The sequence below is a fragment of the Perissodus microlepis genome, chromosome 3 (assembly GCF_051167445.1).
Source record: "Perissodus microlepis isolate ML-2025 ecotype Zambia chromosome 3, ASM5116744v1, whole genome shotgun sequence".
In the NCBI taxonomy this organism is placed as follows: Eukaryota; Metazoa; Chordata; class Actinopteri; order Cichliformes; family Cichlidae; genus Perissodus; species Perissodus microlepis.
In genome coordinates this window covers 46332792-46356268 of record NC_140463.1, presented here as the reverse complement: position 1 = coordinate 46356268, position 23477 = coordinate 46332792, and the positions used below count along the sequence as shown (strand labels likewise).

At 38.2% G+C, this 23477-nt stretch overlaps 1 protein-coding gene across 3 annotated transcripts in view; it reads left to right on the top strand.

Moving 5' to 3' along the window:
* Nucleotides 1-23477, top strand: part of pde5ab (phosphodiesterase 5A, cGMP-specific, b) — a 113156-nt gene that overhangs the window by 41166 nt on the left and 48513 nt on the right. For 2 of the 3 annotated variants that reach the window (XM_084924633.1, XM_084924632.1), the window contains exons 1-7: nt 3325-3647; nt 6928-7450; nt 8247-8420; nt 13942-14031; nt 14894-14965; nt 15276-15365; nt 15459-15596. In XM_084924633.1, coding sequence (XP_084780759.1) covers nt 3550-3647; nt 6928-7450; nt 8247-8420; nt 13942-14031; nt 14894-14965; nt 15276-15365; nt 15459-15596 — 1185 coding nt within the window. In that variant the 5' untranslated portion in view covers nt 3325-3549. Of the gene's footprint in view, nt 1-3324; nt 3648-6927; nt 7451-8246; nt 8421-13941; nt 14032-14893; nt 14966-15275; nt 15366-15458; nt 15597-23477 lie in introns of those variants that run through there. The other variant, XM_084924634.1, reaches the window with a different exon arrangement.

The window sequence follows — 23477 nt, the reverse complement described above, 5'->3', positions numbered from 1 at the left end:
AGATTTTTTTTTTTCACAACGCAGTTTTTCCTGTCCGCAGAGACCGTGCCCGCAGTGCGCAACTGCGCATGAGCGCAGCTTAGAGGGAACATTGGTGAATAGTGATGGGATTTCCGTCTCTTTTTAGAGAACCGGCTCTTTCGGCTCGGCTCACTAAAAAGAGCCGGCTCTTTCGGCTCCCAACCGGCTCTTCAGGTTGTCTTGTTGCTTTAATTAATTTATTATTAACAATAATATAAAATTATGCACAAAAGGAATTACTAATGTAAAAAAAAAAGTGGTTTTATTTATATATGTTTATATATAAATATATGCGGTGGCCCCTAGAGACAAAACACGTACAAATTCCAAAACACGAACAAACTCCAAAACACATTTCTAGTATGAACTGAACTTCCAAAACAGAGCTACCTAGATCACTTAAATTACACAACTGAAAGCATATGTGTATTGTTTGTGTATTTATACACAAGCACTCATATATATTCAAATAAAAAAACAATGTTCATTTAAATGTTACTACCACACACCAAATCCGGTCGTTGGTACTTGCTGGCTTGTGTAGCCACTAGGTAACAAAAGCTCAACACTGACACTAGCATCCTTCTATTGTGTTTTGTATGTGTTATGAGTTTTTATGTGCTTCTGAGTTTTTACGTGTTTTGGAGTTTGTACGTGCTTCGGAGTGCATACGTGTTTGTACGTGCTTTGTCTCTAGGGGCCACCGTAAATATACTTTTATTTATTCACTCCACATAAAATGTAATAAAGAAATCATATAATACAAAAACCAACTATTCACATTTCAACTTTTAACTATTTAAATTTTCAGCTTTTTCCTTTTAAACAAATTTAAAGTGAAACAACACAAAACACTGCAAACCAAAACACAATTAAATATAAATTAAAATATGAAAACAAAAAGAAGATGTATATTCTCTGTCATATGGATCTGCATGAATAAACTTTCTGAATCCTTTATCATCTGCAACTGAAAATAGTTGTGGATGATTACTATACCTTTCTAATGTGAAGTTGTTGCTCTCTTTCTCTCTCTCTCTTCCTCCTGCTCTGTTCCTGTGCTACTGCCAGTGTAACTACCGCCCCTCCCCCCTCTTCCCAGCGCAAAACACAAGGCTTGCGTGCAGAGTGAAGCGGAAAAAAAGTGCGAGAGAGAGGGTGAGAGAAAGAAAAAGAAAAAAAACCCCACGGCTCGGGATAAGGAGCCGGCTCACGTCATTCACGTCAAAGACCCGGCTCTAAGAGCCATTTCGTTCACCACCGACACATCACTACTTGCTAGTAGTCCTCACTGCTAACCAGTTTTATTCAACTGGCATAACCTGAGGCGATTTTGGACTTTGCACAACTTTCTTTCTCCTCAGCATGAGTTACCAGAAAGAAGCAAGCTGTAAGATCTCTGACTGTAATGGAATGTTGTTTTTTGTTCAGAATATGATCTTACTGAGATCTAGTCAGAATAATGTGGTAGATGTGGTGAGCATGATCTGACTTTTGACTACCAGACAGGAATTGCTGTTTGTTTATATTTCTGTTTGAATCACAAAAAGTACTTGGTTAGAGTTAGAAAAAAAAAATTAAAACACATCTTTTTACAATGTGAACCACAAATGACAAGCCATATTTGACATACATTACTGCTTCTTTCTGTTAAAGGATACTTACCTTTTGACTGGGGTCAGTTTTTTAGTGATGACAGTCATGGTCTGTGTGCAAAATTCAGTAGTTATATACTATTTAGGATGGCATGACACAGATTTTTTTAGTATTTTTGAAATATGGCTGGGTAATATGAGGAAAGTCTAATGTTAACATATTTTTGGGGCTATAACACAATATACAACATATATCAGAATATGTTTAAATAACCTCCAAAAACAAATGTAATTTAAACCATATTGTGCCTGAAATTGCACTGGTATACTCATTCAAATCGACCACTCAATATTTTTTCTACTTTTAATACAACAAAATCTGAATTAATAGAAATGTTTTATTTTAACTATTTGAACCATCAGCTGCACAAAGTGTGGCAACTCGATGGTTACCATAAAGCTGTTTTAACCATCGTACGCGGCAAAACCCGTCTTACATTGAGTATATTAGATATGTCGCCCAGTCCTAGTTTGAAACTTTAGTATCCTATAGTAGTTTTGCTTTTGAGACAAGTACTTTATTCACAGCACTGATGTACATATCACACACTGCAGTGTCTACAGTAAACACTGACAGACAGGGATCTGACGTCAAATGTTTTAACATTTGGTAATTATTACTTGGGTTCTCTTAAACAAAGAATGTTCAATAAATGTGCACTTTTCTTAGTGTGAAAGGTGGAGCCAATGCAAAAAAAGAGCTTAAAACCTAATAGCCAGTGAAGGATGCCACATCTGGTGTCAACAAGCTGGTTGTATGCAAGTTTATGGGGAAAATAGCCCTTTGCCTCCCTTATCTATGACCTCAATAAACACATTCCTTATGACTTTATGATCTCAGTCACAAGCTCACACGTCTTATTGAATACAATATGAAGTTTATTTTGTTAATATTACTGTCAAACAGAAGGATAAACAAGATTAGACTTTACCCATTTGATTGAAACACAGCTGAATATTTAGAGCCAGACAGTGTGTTCTACATCCAGTTTCAAAACACCACAAATATGGGACCTTACTAACCAGAGGCTGATGCCCATTGTTACAGTACAGATATAATATGTAGGCTCATATAAAGTTGGGCTACTTTGGTAATGTGTTCCCAGGTTGAAAAAATCTAGGGAAGTAGCAAGAATACGCTAACTAGTTAATAAAAGACAATGATTTATCTACGCAGAAGTGTGTGGAACAGTGGTCCACACGATGCTATTTTAGATGCAGAGTTAGTCTGATTGGCTGACCCATGGAAGCAAACATATAAACATCTAATGGCAAACATCAGTGACTGGAAGCAAAGCAGAATATTTCAACAATACAAATCAAACCCATATAGCAGTAGCATTTGTTATTTCTTTACTTAAATTATCATTAGACTTATATATATAGACCAATTGTTGTCGTGTTTACCGTCCTCCAATTTAAAATAACCTTAAGCATTATTAATATTATATCTAATAATAATAATAATAATAACAACAACAACAACAATAGTTAGTAGAAATAACTTTGTCAGGCTATAGCCTAACAATGTGGTTTCTACATAAAACAAAACAAACAAACGAAACTAAACTATAACATCTCTCATACTTGGGTTTTTCGATTGCTACCCCCTCTCTCCTCACTCCCTCGCTCACTCGTTCTCTCTCTCCAGTTCACTCAGAGTCGCTTGACCAACTAGGAAGCGCGCAGTCACAGCTTTGATCCGCGCGCACCGACCTACCAACCGGCTAGCGAGGAGCTCTCTCTCGGATCCCCCTCTTTCTCTCCCGCCTTGCTCCCTCTTTATTCCTCCACATATATTCGGTACCGGGTCTTTCGCGGATAAATGTAATCGGAGCTCACAGTGGGGAGACGCTGTTGTCGCTTTTCCACCATGGAGGACTGTTGTTCCCTGGAAAACGAGAGGATGGAAGCGTGGCTGGACGACCACTTGGAGTTCACCCATTCCTACTTTGTCAGAAAGGCGTCAAGGTAAAAATAAGAAAAAAAATAGTGGAGAGGTCAGTGTACGTTCAGCCGGGTGTATGTGACTTTCCAGGGCTTTTCTCTGCAAATAAACTATTTTATGTGCAGCCGCGCAGGCAATCAGATCCCCTTTGTTAGTTCTGACTGTTTCCATTGTAGGTGTCACTTTACCTCGCTGTTTATTCAGGAAGACTGTAAAACCTGCACTGATCGTATCTTGACAGCAATCATCGTGTGCAGTGGAGGTGAGCCTGCTCAGGTGCGCTACCTGCAGTGTTTTGGATGTCACAGAGCTGCTGTGCTGTGGCGAGCTCCTTTCAGTCTACGACTTTATTTCGTTTCACCGTCCACTTCACAATCGCTAACACCTCTGAGAGTTAGACTGAGCCCTTTAATCATTAACTTTTACTGCTGCCAGTGATTCTGTTTAATTCTCATAGCTTGCTGTTCAATTGGTCCTTAGTGATAATTACACTTACCTTCCATATAAAAGAAAGCACTTCATTTCTGCTGTAGCGTTCAGTTTTTGAACCTCAGAGAGTGTGGTTTGGAACAAATTAGCCTTTCAATTTGTTCGGCAAACACAGAATCCAAAGCAGTCTTTCTGGAACTGTAGCGGCTGTGTAAGACTTTTTTACAGCATGCATACCTGGGAATTTCATGTTTGGCTGCACTTCATCAGGGCACTTTATGTCTGTGTTTGCTTTAGTGACAAACCCCTTCAGACCTATTTATTCACTACCACCAAGGTAATGTCACTCAGTGTTTTTTCATCTGTCACAACATCCCAAGTCCATCTTGAAATATTTTCCATTGTCAGAGGACATTTTTTTCTCTCCCTCCTGCGTTTTTTGACCACATTACTAAAGCAAAAAAGTTGATTGGCTTGGAGCAAGAGGTTTGCACACATCAGCCATTCTGCAGTTCTGGTTGAGAGGCATTTCTTAGAGAGGTATTGATTCAGCCACACATCCCCTGGATACATTAGGGTCAGCCCTGTGGGGAGTCAGGCAGCTCAATGGGAGATGGAGGAGAAGAGGACCTCTGAGAAACTGCACATAACGAGCACTTTGTCTCCTACAAAGTTTTACTTGCTTGGATATGCCCAAGATACCACGGACAATTTCACAGCCAGCACTTTTCATCATCTTCTCAAGGTTCTGACCTTCCGTTCAGGTGAACAGAGCTTTGGTGACAGGCATAGAAACAGAATGAGTCACATGACCTTCGGCGTGTTTGAAAACTGGACCTGAAGTGGAGTGCATGCTCGAAATGTGTGTGGGTTGATTAGACAATGTGTTGGCTGATTAGAGAGATTCTCCATAATCACATTCAATTTAATGTTTCTGTTTACACACTAGCATACACTCTGTCTAATACACACACTCATATTTGATTTGTTCCAGTAAATGTCATCATTAGAGGCTTCCAGTGGTTATCTCACACACAAACACACATAAACACATAGCCATGATAAAAGTATTCTGGCTACTGCTGCATTTACATTCATTCAATTTACATTGTTATCACTGTTTACTGTTATTTAATATCATATAATAATTTCATCTTCTAAGCATGTAAAGAGCACTCTGCTTGCTCAACATTTCATCTCTTTCCCACTCTCACTTGTACATTTATTTCTAAATCTTTTTGCCAGCTTTCTCTTATTAAATTTAAAGGCTAACTCTGAATACTTTCAAGTATTTGAGATTCATTTTGAAGGTGGTCTGGCTGTATATGAACACAATTTCAGCTGTTTGTGTCCTGAGCCACAGTGAGAGACAGCCTGCTTTTAGTTATTTCTTTTGCATAAAGTTTGTGGTTAATTTTATAATAAGAAATATTGCAGGTTGTATAACTTACTCTATGCTGTTTGTTAGTGGACTTGGAAATAATTGCCAGGTCAGCGTGGGTAGTCTTCTCAGATATATAGGCTCAGATGGGGTTTTGCAAAAGTAGAGCCATGGAGGACTTTGGAATTCAGTGTTTTATGATTGCATTTAAACATCTGTAAACTCCTGACACTTTTACGTCGAGGTGTCTGCTGATACTGAGTTGATGTTGATGTGTGATGTAGTAAATGCAGAGAATAGAATTGAATTTCATAAATCTTCCAGCAGTCATTGAGACCCCGTCCAGCTTTCTTGAGTCAGGATTAGATTGCATCCTTAGAAGTAGAATTAAGAACCAACAGCTTGTTTCCCCAGCAAATTATTGACTCTTTTCTGTACCACGTGCCCTCATGAATGTTGGTCAGCAAAACTTCCATTCTCCCTAAAGGATAGCATCCGTTTCAGACTTAAAATGCAAGAAGGAATAAGAAGGAATAGTTTTCATGAGTTATTACATTGAATGAAGAGCAGCTGAAGACTCATGTTTTTTTGTACATAATCAACAATTCTTTTCTAAATGTGTAGCCGTGTAACTTTGGTCATTTTTGCACTGTTTTCATTCATTTGAGTTGGATTTCAGTTAGTTGATGTAAACAGGTTTTATGGAACCTTTGTAATTTATGTTCAGTTGATGCTGATCCTGTTCTTTTGGTGTGGAAGCTCTGTGATCCTCATCTCAACTAAGTCCTTTTGAAGTTGAAGCTTGTGAGCTTTGATTAGGTACAAAGAAGAGATTTTTATTAGATTAAAGTGTGTATAATGTGATCATCTGGTTAAATTTTAATGTTCTTCTTCTTTCCACTACACGGGCATTGAAATCATTTCATGGTGGAAAAAATTTAAAATTCAGCCTGTAATGAGATGCCTAACAAATGATTTGAATTCGTATCGTTCTCCATTTTTATTCTAATTGCAGAATAAATTTCGGCAAACTGTTCTTGATTAATGTCTGTTTTTGTTTTGATGCAGTAGCAGATAAGAATTTGTGCAGGAGTTTGGCTTTGATTAGCAACACAGCACTAATCACAGTCTACCTGTCAATCAATTTCCCTTGTGCATTTACTCAAAAAGGCTTCATATATAATATAGTATATCTGCAGGTAATCTAACCCTATGAGCCAAAACAGTATGTCTACTCACAGTTGAAGCAAATTAGACTGATTACCTCCTAACAATAGATCTAACAATGGAGCATATTAAGGTTTGAGATATATGTGTGGGTAAGTAAGACAGTTCTTCTGGTCAATATGTGTACTTGTGCAGACAAGGCTATGTGGTCTAAAGCTGTTTTGGTATCATGCCAAGTACCAACAGGCTTTTAGTCGTGGGTGGTCATAATGTTTTGGAGATATTCTAAAAACTTCTGACGGACATTTTCTTTTTAATTTTGACAGGGAGATGGTGAATGCCTGGTTTGCTGAACGCATCCATTCCTTTCAGCCATCTGTGTCCAAAGAAAGTCCTTCACAGCAGCGAGCCCACCAGTCCACCACTGACCTTGGCCCTTCCTGTGCCTCCACCATCCTCCCACCTACCCTCAGCCACTTGGACAACCGCTGTCCATCCCCAGCTACAGTCTCCAGCCCGGCCCCTGGTACCCCAACTCGCAAAATCTCAGCATCAGAGTTTGACCGCCCACTCAGACCCATTGTGGTTAAAGACTCAGAGGGCTCTCTGACATTTTTGAGTGACGCTGACCGTGAAATTGTCCCTGTGAGGGGCTTGGTGATGGGTGAAGGTGGTATTGGTGGGGGAAGTGGGAATGCAGGTGGTGGTGGTCTTGAGGGTGACCGCTGTGCCAGGCTGCTGGAGCTGGTGAAGGATGTATCGAGTCATCTGGATGTGACAGCGCTCTGCCATAAGATCTTCCTCCACATCAATGAGCTGATTGCTGCAGACCGCTACTCACTGTTTCTGGTACGTCAGGAAAGAAAGCTACAGTTGTAACTGATTTAACTGTTACAAAAAGAAGATACGCTTCTTTATATGCTCACTAGTACATTACAAGAAGCGTATTACATTGCCACCCTCGTTTTATTTAACAGTTTATGTAGAACAACGTAAATCTCCTGTCACTAAGCCTGTCACTGTGCTCCCTAACAAAAAGTTACATGTATGCATGAATGTTATTTCATTTCATAAGTTTATCATTAGCGGTAAGCTTAAAGCAGTAGTTACACATTTTAAAATTTGATTCTGAGCAGTGTTTTTCAGAGTTGGATGGAGCTTTAATACAAGTATCAGGTGCTTGTGTTGCAAGCTAGAAGTGATTAGCATGCTTAGCTAAGTTAATTACCCTCTGGCTCTAGCTCTGCACGCAATTGTTGTTCTTGTCTCATCTTGGAAAGAAAGGAAGTGACTATAGCGCATGGTCATCTGGTAAAAACAAAAGCAGGCTGTGGTTTATTTCATATTTCACAATTATTGTGATGCTCTCTTAACACTGTGATAAAAAAAGAGTGTAGCAATATTACTTTGCTATAAATGCTATGTTGTAAATGCTAAAAATTCCTCTCATTTTTTTATGATTTAGTCTTTTGGAATAAAAAGTTAAACTGTAAATATAAGATGCTAACAGTCACCAAAACTGGAACATGCAAAAAAAAACATAATTATTTGTGTTTTTGTCATATGTACAGTATTGGCTTATAACTTATATTTCAGTGATTAGTTTTATTTCAGTTGTGTTGCTACTTTTTGTTTTTGGTCTCAGGTGGGTGAGGATAGCTCAAACAGGAAGTTCTTGGTCAGCCGGCTGTTTGATGTGGCAGAAGGAACCACACTGGAAGAATCTTCCAGTAACTCTATCCGACTGGAGTGGAACAAAGGGATTGTGGGACACGTAGCTTCTACGGGACAACCACTCAATATCAAGAATGCTTACGAGGTGAGCACTTTTAAGTCTTCTTTAAAAACAGAGATCTTTAGCAGCATCAGTTAAAGTATCTTACATGAGCTGATTTGCCGTGTGTATGTGGGTGTTCAAAAACAGACTTACGTATGCTTTAGTTTAGTTTGATCATTCTTGCTGATAGAGCTCAGTGGATATGAGAGGAACCAAAGAAGGGTGAGTAGGTCAAAGTGCTCCTCTCGAGTTTCAGCTTTTACCACACATGTGAATGTATGGACGTAATACAAACTAGCAATTAAATTTTTGGGAGGCTTGCAGTGCCTGTTGGCTTTGGTCATGTAATAAAACATACCTTGGCTGTGTTTTTTCATATCACTCTGTATAGCCACATGGCAAAAACAGCTGCTGACAACAACCAAACAAATAAAAAAGAAATACATACAGTCAGAAAAAATATTTAAACCCCTGCTGATTTTGTAAGTTTGGCCACTAACAAAGAAATGATCAGTCTATAATTTCAATGGTAGGTTTGTCTGAACAGCGAGAGACAGAACAATAACCAAAAAATCCAGAAAAAAGTTAATAATTTGCATTTTCATGCAGGAAATCAAAATTTGAAAAAAGCACTTTAGTACTTGGTCGCAAAACCGAAGGTCAAACGTGTCTTGTAGTTGGCCACAAATTTTGCACACATCTCAGGGAGGATTTTGTCGCATTCCTCTTTGCAGATCCTATCCTTGTCATTATTGTTTTGTGGCTGATGTTTGGCAACTTGAACCTTCAGCTCCCTACACAGAAAATCTGTGTAGGGAGCTGAAGGTTCAAGCTGTGGGATTAAGGTCTGGAGACTGACTAGGCCACTCCAAGACCTTAATATGCTTCTTCTTGAGCCAATCCTTTGTTTCTTTGGCCGTTTGTTTTGGATCATTGTCATGCTGGAATACCCACCCAGACCCATTTTCGATGCCCTGGTCGAGGGAAGGATGTTCTCACCCAAGATTTGACGGTACATGGCCCCATTCATCCTCTCTGTGATGTGGTGCAGTTGTCCTGTCCCGTTGGCAGAAAAACACTCCCAAAGCATAATATTTCCACCTCCATGTTTGACGGTGGGGACAGTGTTCTTGGAATCATAGGCAGTTTTCCTTCTTCTCCTCCAAACACAAGTTGAGTTGATGCCAAATAGCTTGATTGCGGTCTCATCTGACCACAACACTTTCACCCAGTCCTCCTCTGAATCATTGAGATGTTCAGTGGGAAATCTCAAACAGGCCTGTACATGGGCTTTCTTGAGCAGGGGGACCTTGTGGGCACTGCAGGATTTCAGTCCTTCACGGTATAGTGTGTTACCAACTGTTTTCTTGGTAACTAGCATTCTGGGCTGGTTCCACACTGTTCTCATTGTCATTGAAACTCCACGGGGTGAGATCTTGCGTGGAGCTCCAGATTGAGGGAGTTATTTTATGGTTCTTCAATTTGCGAATGTTCGCACCAGCTGATGCCACCTTCTCACCCAGCTGCTTGGCAATGGTCTTGCAGCTCATTCCAGCCTTATGTAGGTCCACAATCTTGTCCCTGACATCCTCAGAAAGCTCTTTGGTCTTGGGCATGGTGAACAGCGGTCTTTTATACTGGTAACTAGTTGAGAAGGCTCCCAGTGTCAGCTTGTTACCTGTATAAAATACATCTAGGATCCAGAAATCTTGCTCACTAATAGGAGATCAAATACTTATTTCATTCATCAAAATGCAAATTAATTTATAACCTAATTTATCACTGTTCAAATAAACCTACCATTGAAATTATAGACTGATCATTTCTTTGTTAGTGGGAAAACTTACAAAATCAGCTGGCTATTCAAATATTTTTTCCCTTACTGTATAATTAGTCTTCTTATTTTTTGCAAGCTTTATGTAAAGCTTTATGTAATGTAACACAAAGCAATCAGTGACAGGTACTAATAGCATCAGTGTTTAATGAGCATTTATTTACAGATATGAATGACAGCACATTCATTTCTGCACAGTGACCCCAAACTGCCACTGCATTAAAAATTGTTTTACAAAATATATTTACAAACATAAATTAGGCACCATGTTGTTAAAATATAACAACATTATATAGAGCATATTTATAAAAATATAAATAACATTTCTTTTAAACAAAAGCTCATTTTGTATAAATGCTGTGTAGATGCTGTGTAAACCAGAAAACATGAATGCCATGTGGAGGTGCTGGATTGTTGAATTCTTGCCAATAGAACCTTAATGTGTTTTGGCACATGAATAATTAGATGCCTGTTTCTACTGTCATGCATAAGCTGCTCTTCTTTTTTGCACCTGTGCACAGATAAAAGGCAAATTAGAGGCCTGATTATAGCTATATAGGACAAAAACATCCATGTTCTACAGGACAAATCCCGAGTACAGGGGAAGCAAGTACCTGACTGTTAGCATGCTGCTGTTATGCTTGTACTGCATTGGCAGCGTGTTTGGTATCGTTGTCATACTGAAAAATGAGCATGTTGCTAATCACATACTTTCCAGATTGCATTCATAATTTGATCAATTTTGACAAGATGCCCAACACCACTCGCTGAAATTTAGCTATGAGTAGATGCATCTGAAGGGCCAAATGCATCTCCCTGTTTTTGTTTCTCTGTATTTTTTGATTGTGTCAATCTGCTGTAAATACTATACGCCACACACCATGATAAGATATGCTAAGTTTTCAGCTAATAGTTCTTTGATAATAATGTTGTTGGGGTAAAAATGCAGTTTCATGCCTGTCAAACTGTTTCATCTTTGTAATTTTTCAAAGATTCAGCTAAAGAAATTGGAATAACTGTGTTATGTGTTTTTGTGACAGGCTTAATTAATAGTCTCTGTTAAGTGTCTCAATAAATATAGAACCATTCCTCTGAAAATAGTCTAGAGTAAAAAAAAAATCCACCAATGCCCAAATAAACCCTTTGAAAGACCTTCCAAAAGCCTGGAATACTACTGCCCAAGACCACTTTAAAAAATTACAAAATGCTCTGGTAGCCTTGAAGCAAAATAAAGAAATGAAGGGAATCTCAAGACTTTTTGCATGACACTGTAAATCAAAACATGCACAGCAGCAAATAAGATGGACTGGTGTGGTGTGATTCTGTGTGTGCAAAAAAGATTTCCTGCTGGGTACCATCCTCCTTTGATAACACTGTCATCTGGTTGCCTGCCAACCACAAGATGATGATTATGGAGCTGGAAGAGAAAGAGAGAGAGAGGAACAGATCAAGAATGACTTATGGGATGTGTGTGTGTGTGTGTGTGGGTGTGTGTGTGTGTGTGTGTGTGTACCTGCTAGGTGTGCACTTGGGGGTTCAAGTGTTTTTGAGTGTGTCTGTGTGTGAATCAGAATCAGAGTTCTTTATTAATCTCAGAAGAAATTATAATTGTGTATAATTAATGCCTGCATGGATTTGTGTCATGAAATGTAAAAAAAAAGTGCACATAGAGATTTTTTTTCCAGGTCAGATTTAATTTGTGCTTCTATGGCTGACCTTATTTGCTTTATAGTTCCTCTTATTTGTGTTCAAATATAATAATGCGCACGTGTTTGTGTATGCATCGCCTCCCTGCCACAACTGCAGCTATGTTGGTAAATGCAGTGTGTTAGTCTGACACTCAGTGTAGATGTGGCAAGCTGTGTGTGTGTGTGAACACACATGCCTGTGTGCTGCCGCAGAACCTCGTACTGCTTCCAGGAAGTCTATCGACATCATCTGACGGACTCCCCAACCTTCTGATTGGATCTTTAACTTCCCATTAGTCTGCACAGGATTACATTGATTTCAGCAGCACAGGCCAAAACAGCTCCACCTCTGTCCGTTTATATTAATACAGCTCTCTGTGGACTGGACTAAATAATGTGTTTTCGAAATAGCCTGGACCAAACCAATTTACAAAGGAGCTTGTGTGTGTGGACGGTGATCAGCTTATTAGTGCTGCGTGCTGGATTGCTGAATTAAACTGGGAGCACCTTTTCAGGAATGGAACCAAATGTTTGCCAAAGTGCTGTGTCTCACTGAATGGCCTTTCACGGTGTAGAAAATGAGTCATATAATTTATACTGAAATTAAGGATTTCTGAGAAAATTAAAGCAACAGATTGAGTTTTGAGGTGATAATTCTTTCAAAAAAAACTACTGAACAGCTCGAACACATGCTGACAAAAAGCAATACAACCTGTAATACTATTTAATTCAATTTTTTTTTTAACTTTTATTTATTGTTTTATTTATATAGCACTAATTCACAACAGTCACCTCTAGGTGCTTTGTATTGTAAGGTAAAGCCTACAATGTTATAGAGAAAGCAGCAGCAATTTAACAAATTCTTCCTTATTAGTATCCCCCTCTTAACACAAAGAGATCCCTGGTAAAATCAGTTGAAGGGAGGAGCAGCGGTGAAGTGAAGAGAGATGAGAAAAAAGGAGCGTATACAGAGATAAGGACTAAACACAAACTATGGGAGAGAAAAGGCAAAAGTTGAGGGCATGCAGTAGTTGTATATAAAACACATGGGTAGTAAAAAGAGGCGAGGGTAGAAGAAGGGTAAAAGAAATCCTAAAAATAGAGGTGTTTGTCTCCAGAACCCAAACTGGGAGGGTCCTGATATCTGACAGCTCTGCCTCCCATTCTACCTTTAGAGAATGCAGTCTGAGACCAAAGTGCTCTGGCGCTCCCTATTATACTTTGTATTGCAGCACTGGACATGAAGCTACTACAGATTGTACATTGTTTGCATGATGCACTGTGTGCCTGTATTGTATTCATAGTATTAACACACGGCGGTGTGTACACCACTGAGGGCTGAGCCAGTCATATAATCCATTACTTGCTGTGTTAAGAGTGTAACTGTGAAGTCAGTCTAGGACTCCTCTTGTATGCATGTTTTTGTCAACACACAAACACACAAATCTCTTGGGTCTAGAGAATCATAGAAATGGACACAGAAGCCGAGTGTTTAAAGGTCAGCTGGTGGGTGGCAGAGCTGCAAACAGGGGAATAGTTCTCTAAACAAAACATGTCTCCATCCGCCGGTCCTAGTATGCTCTTGTTAGCCTCTTTGTCACTGATCCCAAACAATAAGAGTACTAATGCACATGAGGTGTTTGTTTTGGAGAAAAGCGAGGCATTTGTTTGCATAATGATTGTAGCTGCAGGTGTTCAGCTACTACAGAGTATCTGCTTCTTTATGCAAATTGGACATCCAATTGTGGTGAGTACAGGTCACTGAACTGGTTGTTCAACAGATGGGAGTGCCTCACGCCTGTTTGTTGTACAGCTTGTACTTTGATACACTACAAAAACACAAAAAGCTGAGCATTCAGAGATGTTTGAAGCATAAAGCTTTTGGCTCACAGGGTTAGGCTCACAATATTGCTTTTGCATTTTTATTCAAAAGCTACAGCGCAAAAAACCACAACAGTGTCTATTGAAAGCTAATATAAGTATCAAAATGTTTGATAGCAGCTCTTTGAAAAGGGTTATATGCATGTTCTTGTTCCCCCAGGACCCCAGGTTTAACGCTGAGGTCGACCACATCACAGGTTACAAAACCCAAAGTATCCTTTGTCTGCCTATCAAGAACCACAGAGACGAGGTGAGATGCCATGACCAATATGATTTGTTATGGTTTGTTTTAAACCTTACTTTACCTTTACATAGATAAGATGTTTAAATTCTAGTGGAGCTTCTTGTCCAGTATGTGCTAGCTATTACAGCGATCAAATCTGAGATCTCGAATTATCTGCTTGAGAAAGCGTTTCTTTTTTGACAACCTTTTCTTTTTTTTCTCCAGGGTACTAGCAATAAGACTCTCCACACACAGCTTAGCAGTTTGGCAGAGTTTACTGTACTTATTCCTTTAAAAGGCACATTCTTTTATTCTTTTTAATTCTTTTAGAGAAGCCCCTTACTGGGCATGCATCTGGACGATGACTGAGCATGCATCAAGAGATCTTTGAGAGAAGCTAAAGATAATTCATGCATTATGACATGAGTCGTGATTTGCAGTTGTGTGAGCCTCTACAGCCATTAAAACATTACATAGATTTGTGCCCCCATTCTCCATTTAAAAAGAACCTTGATATGTCTTATCCAAACCAAACTTTCAGTTTTCCTATTAGTATAACATTTAATAACATTAATTAGCAGAGTCAAAGGAGCTTGCAAAGAAAAGCGTCTGGACTTCTTTAAGTTACTTGAAGACGTTTCACCTCTCATCCGAGAAGCTTCTTCAGCTTCTCGGATGAGAGGTGAAACGTCTTCGATGACCTGGATGACTGAGAACCTTCACAGACATTAATTAGCAGATAATTTAAATGTAATATGAATGAAGTATGCTCACATCAGTGCACATTCAGACTGATGATGTTTCCCTTCTTATTGCAATACTAGTTTAATATGTTATTTTGCTAAGATTTGCTGGTTTTCACTTAACATTTTCATTTAATTTATTGCAGGTAGTTGGAGTGGCTCAGGCTATAAACAAGAAATGCGGGGACGGTGGAGCCTTCACTGAGCAGGATGAAAAGGTTACATCATAGTTCCACCTAAAATAACACTTTTTTCAATTTAAAAACATTTGAATTTTCAGCAAGACATCATCAAAGTGTGTTACTTTGTACTTGTGTTGGACAATATGACTTATATCTGTTAAAATATAGCTGCGGATCAGATTTTAAGAAGCCATCCTTTAATAAAATCCTTCTTTCTCCATATTTCCCTGCTCATGTCATCCTCTCTTTCCTCTCTAATTTGCTAATTTATCTTTTTGCGTACATTTTTCCCTTTATTTTTCCTCTCTTTCTGGTACTCAGATGTTGCTCTGTTTCTTTCCAACAGGACTTCTCATCTTATTTGGCGTTTTCAGGCATCGTACTACACAACGCACAGCTGTACGAGACGTCGCAGCTGGAAAACAGACGCAATCAGGTGGGTGCGAATGTGTTTTTCTGAAGGTTAGTGTGAACATACAGTCACGCTCAGATCCATAAATGATGTTTATGTGTGTGTATGTGTTTGTAGGTGTTGCTGGACCTGGCCAGTCTGATCTTTGAGGAGCAGCAGTGTCTGGAGGTTTTACTGAGAAAGATTGCAGGAACCATCCTGTCCTTCATGCAGGCCCAGGCTTGTACCGTCTTCATCGCTGACGAGGACTCAATGGTCAGCACACACACACTAACACACATGCTCGCAACATGCTAATGTTTCTGTACTTGGTGTGCAAAATCTATTTTCAAAGAATGCAAACTGAGGTGATATGATTTACTGGCTAAATGGATGTTTGATTTGTACGATAATGGTTGTTTGAATGCAGCGCATTAAGAGCCCAGGGCAGGAAGATTTTGATTTGATGTCATTTAAAGTGAGGTTACAAAAAAGCAGCACCTCAATGAGTTCATGTGTTTCATTACAAGACATGATTGATATCTTGTAGACAGGTCATATATAATATGTGTAAATTATTTTAGTTGGTTGCATTTTTTATTATAACTGGACATTTTGTGTGTGATAGATTCTGGCAAATATATTGGCTGTGCGAATAAATATCAGATTTTTTAATTGGTTTTAAAAATCCTATTGTAGTTAGACTTTAGAACTTGAGCTATTGGTTTGAGTGATTTGAATCTTTCTAGTGTCAGTTACTAGATCACAGAGAGTTCAAAAAATAAGAGATAGCAAAAGTGGCATAGTGCATAATGATAGATTTATCAAAATGTAAAACTTGCTGCTTTCTGACTTTTTTTTGCTCTTGCCTTCTGGTTTTATGTGTAGTTAAAATAGACATACATTGAACTGATGCTGCAGAATGCCTTCTTATGATATAAACTTAGTGCAATAAAAAGTGTGTTTCATGGTAATTAGAAAACAATTTAGTACATGTCCCATATTTACTGTCAGAGAGATACAATCTGATAAGGCAGGAAAAATTTCATGAATAATTCAGTGGCACAAAGAAAGACAAAGTGAACATTTCTTAGTGACACTCTGTGCAAACATTAAACTACAGTACACAGCCTCCAGAGAATAATGTCAAAATTAAAAAATGACAAATGCACCAAACAGGAAAGTGAAGTGAAGCGATTTGGAGGAAGAATACACTTACAGTATAGTGAGATATTAAATAAATAATAAGCTTTACTATCAAGTACAAACACACTGTAAACTTACCTTGTTGTTTGCTATATTCCTTAAAATAACGACATTTTCAGTTTTGCTTTGTCTCTAACTCTAGATGACAAAACAAGTTAAGGTTATAAAACAAGGATTTACAACAGCAAAGTGTGATTCTATTTAGAGCAGGGCAATATGACCAAAAATATTTATCACGATATACATTTGAAAATTTGTGATAACGATATAACTGACAATATAATTGACACTAGACAAAATACTTTACAACTCCTCAACTTTATTAGTGCCAAAAAACCACTTAAACAAGCAGCTGTTTTTTAAGTGCATTAGAGTTATATAAAAATGTAACAGTGCAAATGCAAATTTCTTGCTGACAGTTTAACCAAAAGGCATTTCCAGTGGAAATTGGCCGACATATCCTCAGCATAACCATGTATAATATCAACAAAACTTAAAAAGAGGTTATACACACAACACGGTAATATTATGTTGAAGCTTAGCAAAGTCGTACTGAAACATTTGAGAGATTTTCGAGCGCCGTGTACCACATAAAATCGTTTCGAGGTCAGTAAACACAACCACAATTCATACATAAGGCACACAGGATTATAACTTTTATAACACTGTCGATTTTCAGAAAAATCAAAGGATTGATTTTAAGTGTGCCGTATTTTCCAAACAACACGGTAATAATGCCGCCCTGCTGGCATGCTCTACCAAAAATAGTGCTTTGTTGTGTATCTGACGGACCAAAGCTAAACCAGTCCCACACCACTGAAGTTGCAGCATTTTTACAAACCAGTTCTGGTTCATCTGTTTCATTCAACAATCTGCTTTCGCCTTTCTCATTCTCCATCGCCGACATACTTTTTCTGCCATGTGCGTATGAAAACAAAGGCACTGCGCATGTGCGTTTTACCCACATTCTATCACGATATTTCATTTTCTTATCATTGCCCAACATTATACCGGTATTACCGTGAATGGTATGATATGGCACAGCGCTAATTCTATTTTAATTGTTAATTCCAGCAAGCAGCATGTCAGAGTAGATTTTAAGAAGGACAAATCATATTTTATATATTTTATATCTTTTTAAAGCTATATCTGGTACTAAATAGCCGTTTCAAAATAGTTAGATTTCAAAATTGGCTATTTTGACTTCCTAGTTTTAAAGACTCACAGTGTCAAACTTTCAAATGGAAATCTGTTGCATTGCATTCTCCATTGTCTTTTTTTTTTTTTGGCTCCTTGTGATCATTCTGGTGTTAGAAATATCTCTTATTACCTTCCATGACCTGGGATTATTAGTTACTTTACATTTTTTTGTGATTTTTAGACAGATTGGTGCCTTTTTTCAGGATTTTGTCTGTGCACTACTTTGTAGTGTGGTGACTGTTTTATTTTTTCACCTTATTCCCTTACCTTTTCTTCAACAAAAGATATCCACCTGGTGTAACAAATGCCTGATTACCTGAAGTGTTGCTAAGTCAAGCTTTGAGACTATTTCTAAGGGGATTATTGGCACACCTTTAGGGGCACCATGCATATTTACTTTTTGGATATTTACTTGGCTGGTTTACACAAATGAAAAAAGGGTTGCAGTTAGCAACCTTAACATATTGTGTCTATCCATGTCACAAATTATCACTGTCAACCTCAAAGAAAATGCTAATTCTTGTTTAGCACCTTTAAAATTAATTTTATATGTAGTTTTAGGCTCTAGTCATCATCTTTGTGGCCATCTTTGTGGTTATTTTACCTCCACCAACATGTTTTTAGTAATGCGTGCATGCAAATCATCGTTCTGTCTGTAAACAGAATCGCTCTAAAAGTTTTGGATGAGTTTGGGTAAAACTTTGTATGGTACTACAGTGTGTTCATTATAGCAATTCATTAAAACTGGCCTTGCATCAACCAAGGTCTTTAAGGTCAACTAAACCTTTTATTGGTCAAAAATTAACAAAGAGCCCTAAAACTTACAAACTATGATTCTTACAACTGTGGTGTGTATTGTCAACATATAGGAAGTACCATAAAGATATAAATAAATAATTAAGGATTTCAAATATCATGTCACATTTGACCTCTGACCCCTCCTTCAAGGTCAAATAAGTTAAACCTTTCATAAAATATATTACATTTAGAACTATGCTTAAAATGCCTTTGTTTGTATTGCTAACATTTATGAAATGATACAGATATATGGGGACTTTAAATATCACATTATAAGTATCATGTCAACTTTGACCAAATATCTGACATCTGCCTTTCTTTGAAGTTGACCCCAAAACGTGCTATTTTACTGCACTACAAACTTTTAAAGATACATATTAAAAAATAAAACAAAATCATTATATACAGAATACAATACCATTTTGTTAAAAGTAAAAGCTGCTGTGAGCAGCCTTGGTGGAGGTTTGCACTCACTGAGTGCTTCTTGTTTATTTTTCTTGTTTGTGTATGTTTTCAGGCAAGCTGTCCTCAAGAAGTGCAATGGATACTCTCTTTTCATATTGTGTCTATTTGAACAGGCCCTCTGTCCTTTTGCTTGACCTATCCAAGAGCAGTAATTCATTGAGAAGATTAGAGGTGTGGTATTGCTTCCAAAACATCATGTTACACCCTACATGCTATTTTTATCACCTTTTTTAAAACTATCATGGAGCTCCTTGTATGGTCAGAAATTTTCAAAGCTAACACTACTGACAGACACTTCAGGTAGCTTATATAGGCCTTATGTAAGGTGCTTTATGTTAACATTAGTACAGTGGGGAATGTGGTAGATCAACCTTTGAACAAGAGATATTTTGGGAGATGGAAGAAACTTTTACAAAGCAGGTGCTCCAGGGAAAGATTCCACTGCTGAATGAAACACTGCATTAAACAGTGGTTTGTTAGTGTTCCCATTCCTCTGTCTTGAACAAGACCATTCAGTTTTTAGTAAGGCAAAACATGTAAAATATTCTTAAGCAAGAAAAAATAGGCAGCGGAATATTTTTTTAATTCATTTTTTAATCATAGTGGTGCAAACTTCGGAGAAAATTAGAAGTTTTTATATTTTTTTGTTAGTTTGTTTCCTTTTTCAACTTTTATTTCTGTCCAGCAGTCAAGTGGTAATTTGTTTTTTTTTTGAGCAATGACACCTATTGTTAGAAAGTGAGGAGCAAGCTGAATGCACCTCAAGTGCAACTCTAAAGAGATGCATTGATGTCACAGTACATATGCAAGCAGTGACCTATACTGTAATATCAAAAATCACTACATCAGTGTAACTTGTTAATTTGTAGCTATGCTTTTATGAGTAATAGTTATTTAAAAAAAAAAAAATTAGAGTTAATATTACATGACTATGCTACTTAACTAAGATGGCACAGGGTTCTGATGAGTAGAAAATGGCCTTTGGTGCATGACATTCATCTTTACGTCTGTATTTTTAATGTAGAATTAAAGGTTTTAATAGATATATTAGTATATATCAGTCGAATATATGTGGTAATCACATTGCCACCATCGTCCCTGCCAATGCGCAGCACAGAATGAGACCCTAGGGCTGGAAGATAATCCAAAGATAACACAAGAAAACTTGGAGCAATGAGCATGAGGAAGCAGGCAGGCTGGCAGCTGAGCAAAACACACAGTATTAAACTACAGGGGTTTCAGTGACTGGGCAGGCACAGTGGGATTGTCTATACAAGAAGTCACAGAAGCTTTAGTCACAGGAATATTTCCGAAGGATGAATGGTGACCTGTCAATGCGTTACCGGTGTTTGAAAAGAGAGCACTGCGTTTAGCTAAGACACATGGAAAAAAGGTGTGGATCTTTATGTGTCTAGGAAATTTTAAATGGACAGTCACAGGATTAATCTATGAATTAACTTCAAAAGGGCCTACAAAACTCCGAGATTGTTTTCTGGACTAAGCACATAATTGACTGTGGTTACCCACCAAACACCTTCTGACCAGGACGGTAGACATGAGCAGCAAGCCGGTGCTAATCGTCCAGGCACTTGTTTTGTTGTACGTACAGAGGAGAGCCGCCTGTGTGATTCTACATTGATGATGGCAGCGACAGAGGTGGTGTTCTCCTTCTTGCAAGCAGAATAGGGTGGCCAGGTGGTCCATTTCCAGGATGTGGTTTGGAGAGCTAATCACTTCTTATTTGGCACTCAGTTTCCCAAGTAAGAGTTCCCACCACAGACGTTGGTGGAAGGATAGTTTCTGGCTTGGAAGAGGTGTCCTTGGGGGAATATCGTGCATCTGGCTTTACATTTTGTGAACATTGGCGGTAAGTTATTTTGAAATTTAAATGGGTACAGAGCAATGCCCACCTGGCCTAACAAGAATTGAGATGCTTGACTGCTTGGATGTATGCTAGGTCCAGACACTGAATAGTTGTTCTGTACCCTCGAGCCAGTGCCTTGACTCCTCTGATGCCAACTTACTACAGTCAACAGCTCACAATCACCCACACTGTCATTTTTGCTCCTTGGAAGTCAAACAAAAGGAAAAGCAGGCTTAGGGATGCATTTTTGTTATGATGATGTTGACAAGGGAAAGGATCAGGATCAGGTGTAGGACCTGATTTTGGGGTTCCCCTGCCACGATGAACTTGTCCTGGATGTTGGGTTCTGTGAGGACCAGGGCAAAGGAGAACTTGTCCTTCGGGAAGGACAAGACCTGTATGATTAACCCCTGGTTAATCATACAGGTTTTCACTGCTCTGTTTTTCCATGACTGGAAGTCAGATCATTACAAGAGCAACATTAAAAGCAGTCACACTGACCAAGAGAACTGTTCTGATTGAAAATTTCAGATCCTTCTGTTTATTATTCCAGGAAAAAGAGGTAGCGTATTTAAAAGTGTTTTCTCCTAATTCAGTTCTGTATTGTGAGAGTGTAGGTAGTACTGTTTTCGGTTTTGTACACATATAAACACACAGATAAGAATGACCATTCCCAAAAAGAGATGTATTTACAAAAATAACTAATAGGCAAGTCTGGAAGCAGAGATGACAGCTTAGCAGCAGCATAACAATGATGTACATGATTTTGACAGTCAGTAATAAAACATAAAGCACAATTATAGTTCTTATTAATCTCTGGCTCTCTTCGACAGCATGTCTTTTATTTTATTCCTTCTCTCACTCCAACCAGCAGATGGCCGCCCCTCCCTTAGCCTGGTTCTGCTGGAGGGTTCTTCCTATTAAAAGGGAGTTTTTCCTTCCCACTGTCGCCAAAGTGCTTGCTCATAGGGGGCCATATGACTGTTGGGTATTTCTCTGTATATATTATTGTTGGGTCTTTAACTTACAATATAAAGCGCCTTGAAGCGACTGTTGTTGTGATTTGGCACTGTGTAAATAAAAGTGAATTGAATAGAATTGAATAGACATTATCCAGCTTCTTTATGTACTGGCCAGGTGTATTCCTAAAGAGCAGATCTAATATCACCTTACTCTAGTAAATTTAAAAACACTTGCAGAAAAGAAGTGCTCTTAACCTGAGGTAAGAAAGGGAGTTTTAACTAAGGATGGAAAATTGATAAAAATTCAAAATCCATTACGATATCACTTTGATTCAGTTGTCTCATAATTACCATCTAACATTATATACCTGTAGGCTACAGTTCTAGGCACCAACAAAAATCTCTATGCTGAGGACACACAAATAGTCTTTCTCTTAGTATTTATGTATGAACACAAAGCCAACAGCACAAAGCAAAAATAAAAAACAGCACAAAGAGACTTTAAAGTGATCACCACAATGATTCTATGTTACAAACAAAAACAGGTAGAAACAGAGGCCTGCTAATGACTATTTTTTGTTACCTGTTGAAAGTCCAGATCTGGCTGCTGGGCTGTGGTTGGCATTCACTCAGCTTTATCACTCTGGGTTCTTGGCTAGCTTAGCGTTAGCATGAGGTGTGTGGAGGTGCTTGCAAAGAGCCGAGGTTTTGTTATCAGCATAATGCAGATATTTCTGCCTGGATACAGTTTTCAACTTTATCATTGCACTCTTATCTTTGAGTGCAATAAAATATAAATAAAATGTCCATGTCCAGACTGTAGACTGTGCCACTAATTTCTTCCTCCGGAAGACAGCAGCAGATTTGCAATCACAGTTCATCACCATATAATTGGTTACCTGACAGGACTGAATCAGAAATTGATTCCAGACTGACTCCTCCTTTCTACCATCTTCATGCACCAAAGTTGCTATGAAGACAGCAACTGACTGGAAGCGCTCAGAGACCTGGTTCTCTGTCTTCAAAGCAAAGCTTTGTTTCCTTTGAAATAAGGAATCAAGTTCATTGCACGTGGTTGCACTAATTTTGGTCATGTTGCACATGTTCCAACCTAGTGTCACTGTAGGTTGATGCAGTGAGTGAGTGGACAGCAACAAAGATGATGCCAGAAAGAGATGTTACTACAGGGACCACAAGGAGGAATTCTTTGGTAGGAAAGCTGTGATTCAGGGTGATTTAGAGAGGAGAAAATAAAAAGATCTAATTTTGTTGTTGAAAAAATAATCTTTTGGGGCTTAACATTGTCCAGCAAATGTAAGGCTCATCAGAATAGCTTTTCCATCATTAAATATACCTGGTAGTAATCTATGATATGTTCACTCTATAAAAATACATATTAGCAGCTGCAGGCTAAAAAATAATATAAAATAATATAAACCACATTTAGGCACAACATTCTAACTATTACAATATCGAGTTATTTTATTTAATATTTAATTAATTGCAATATTTTTTTCATTTATGTGTAAAATTAACCTGTACTTAGTAATATAACAGCTTTTTAACAGTATGTACTAATTCATAAACATTATGTGCATGCCTAAATCTGGATAAAGCTGAAACCATTAATACTTTAAAACACTCAAGTCAAGGCAGTACCAA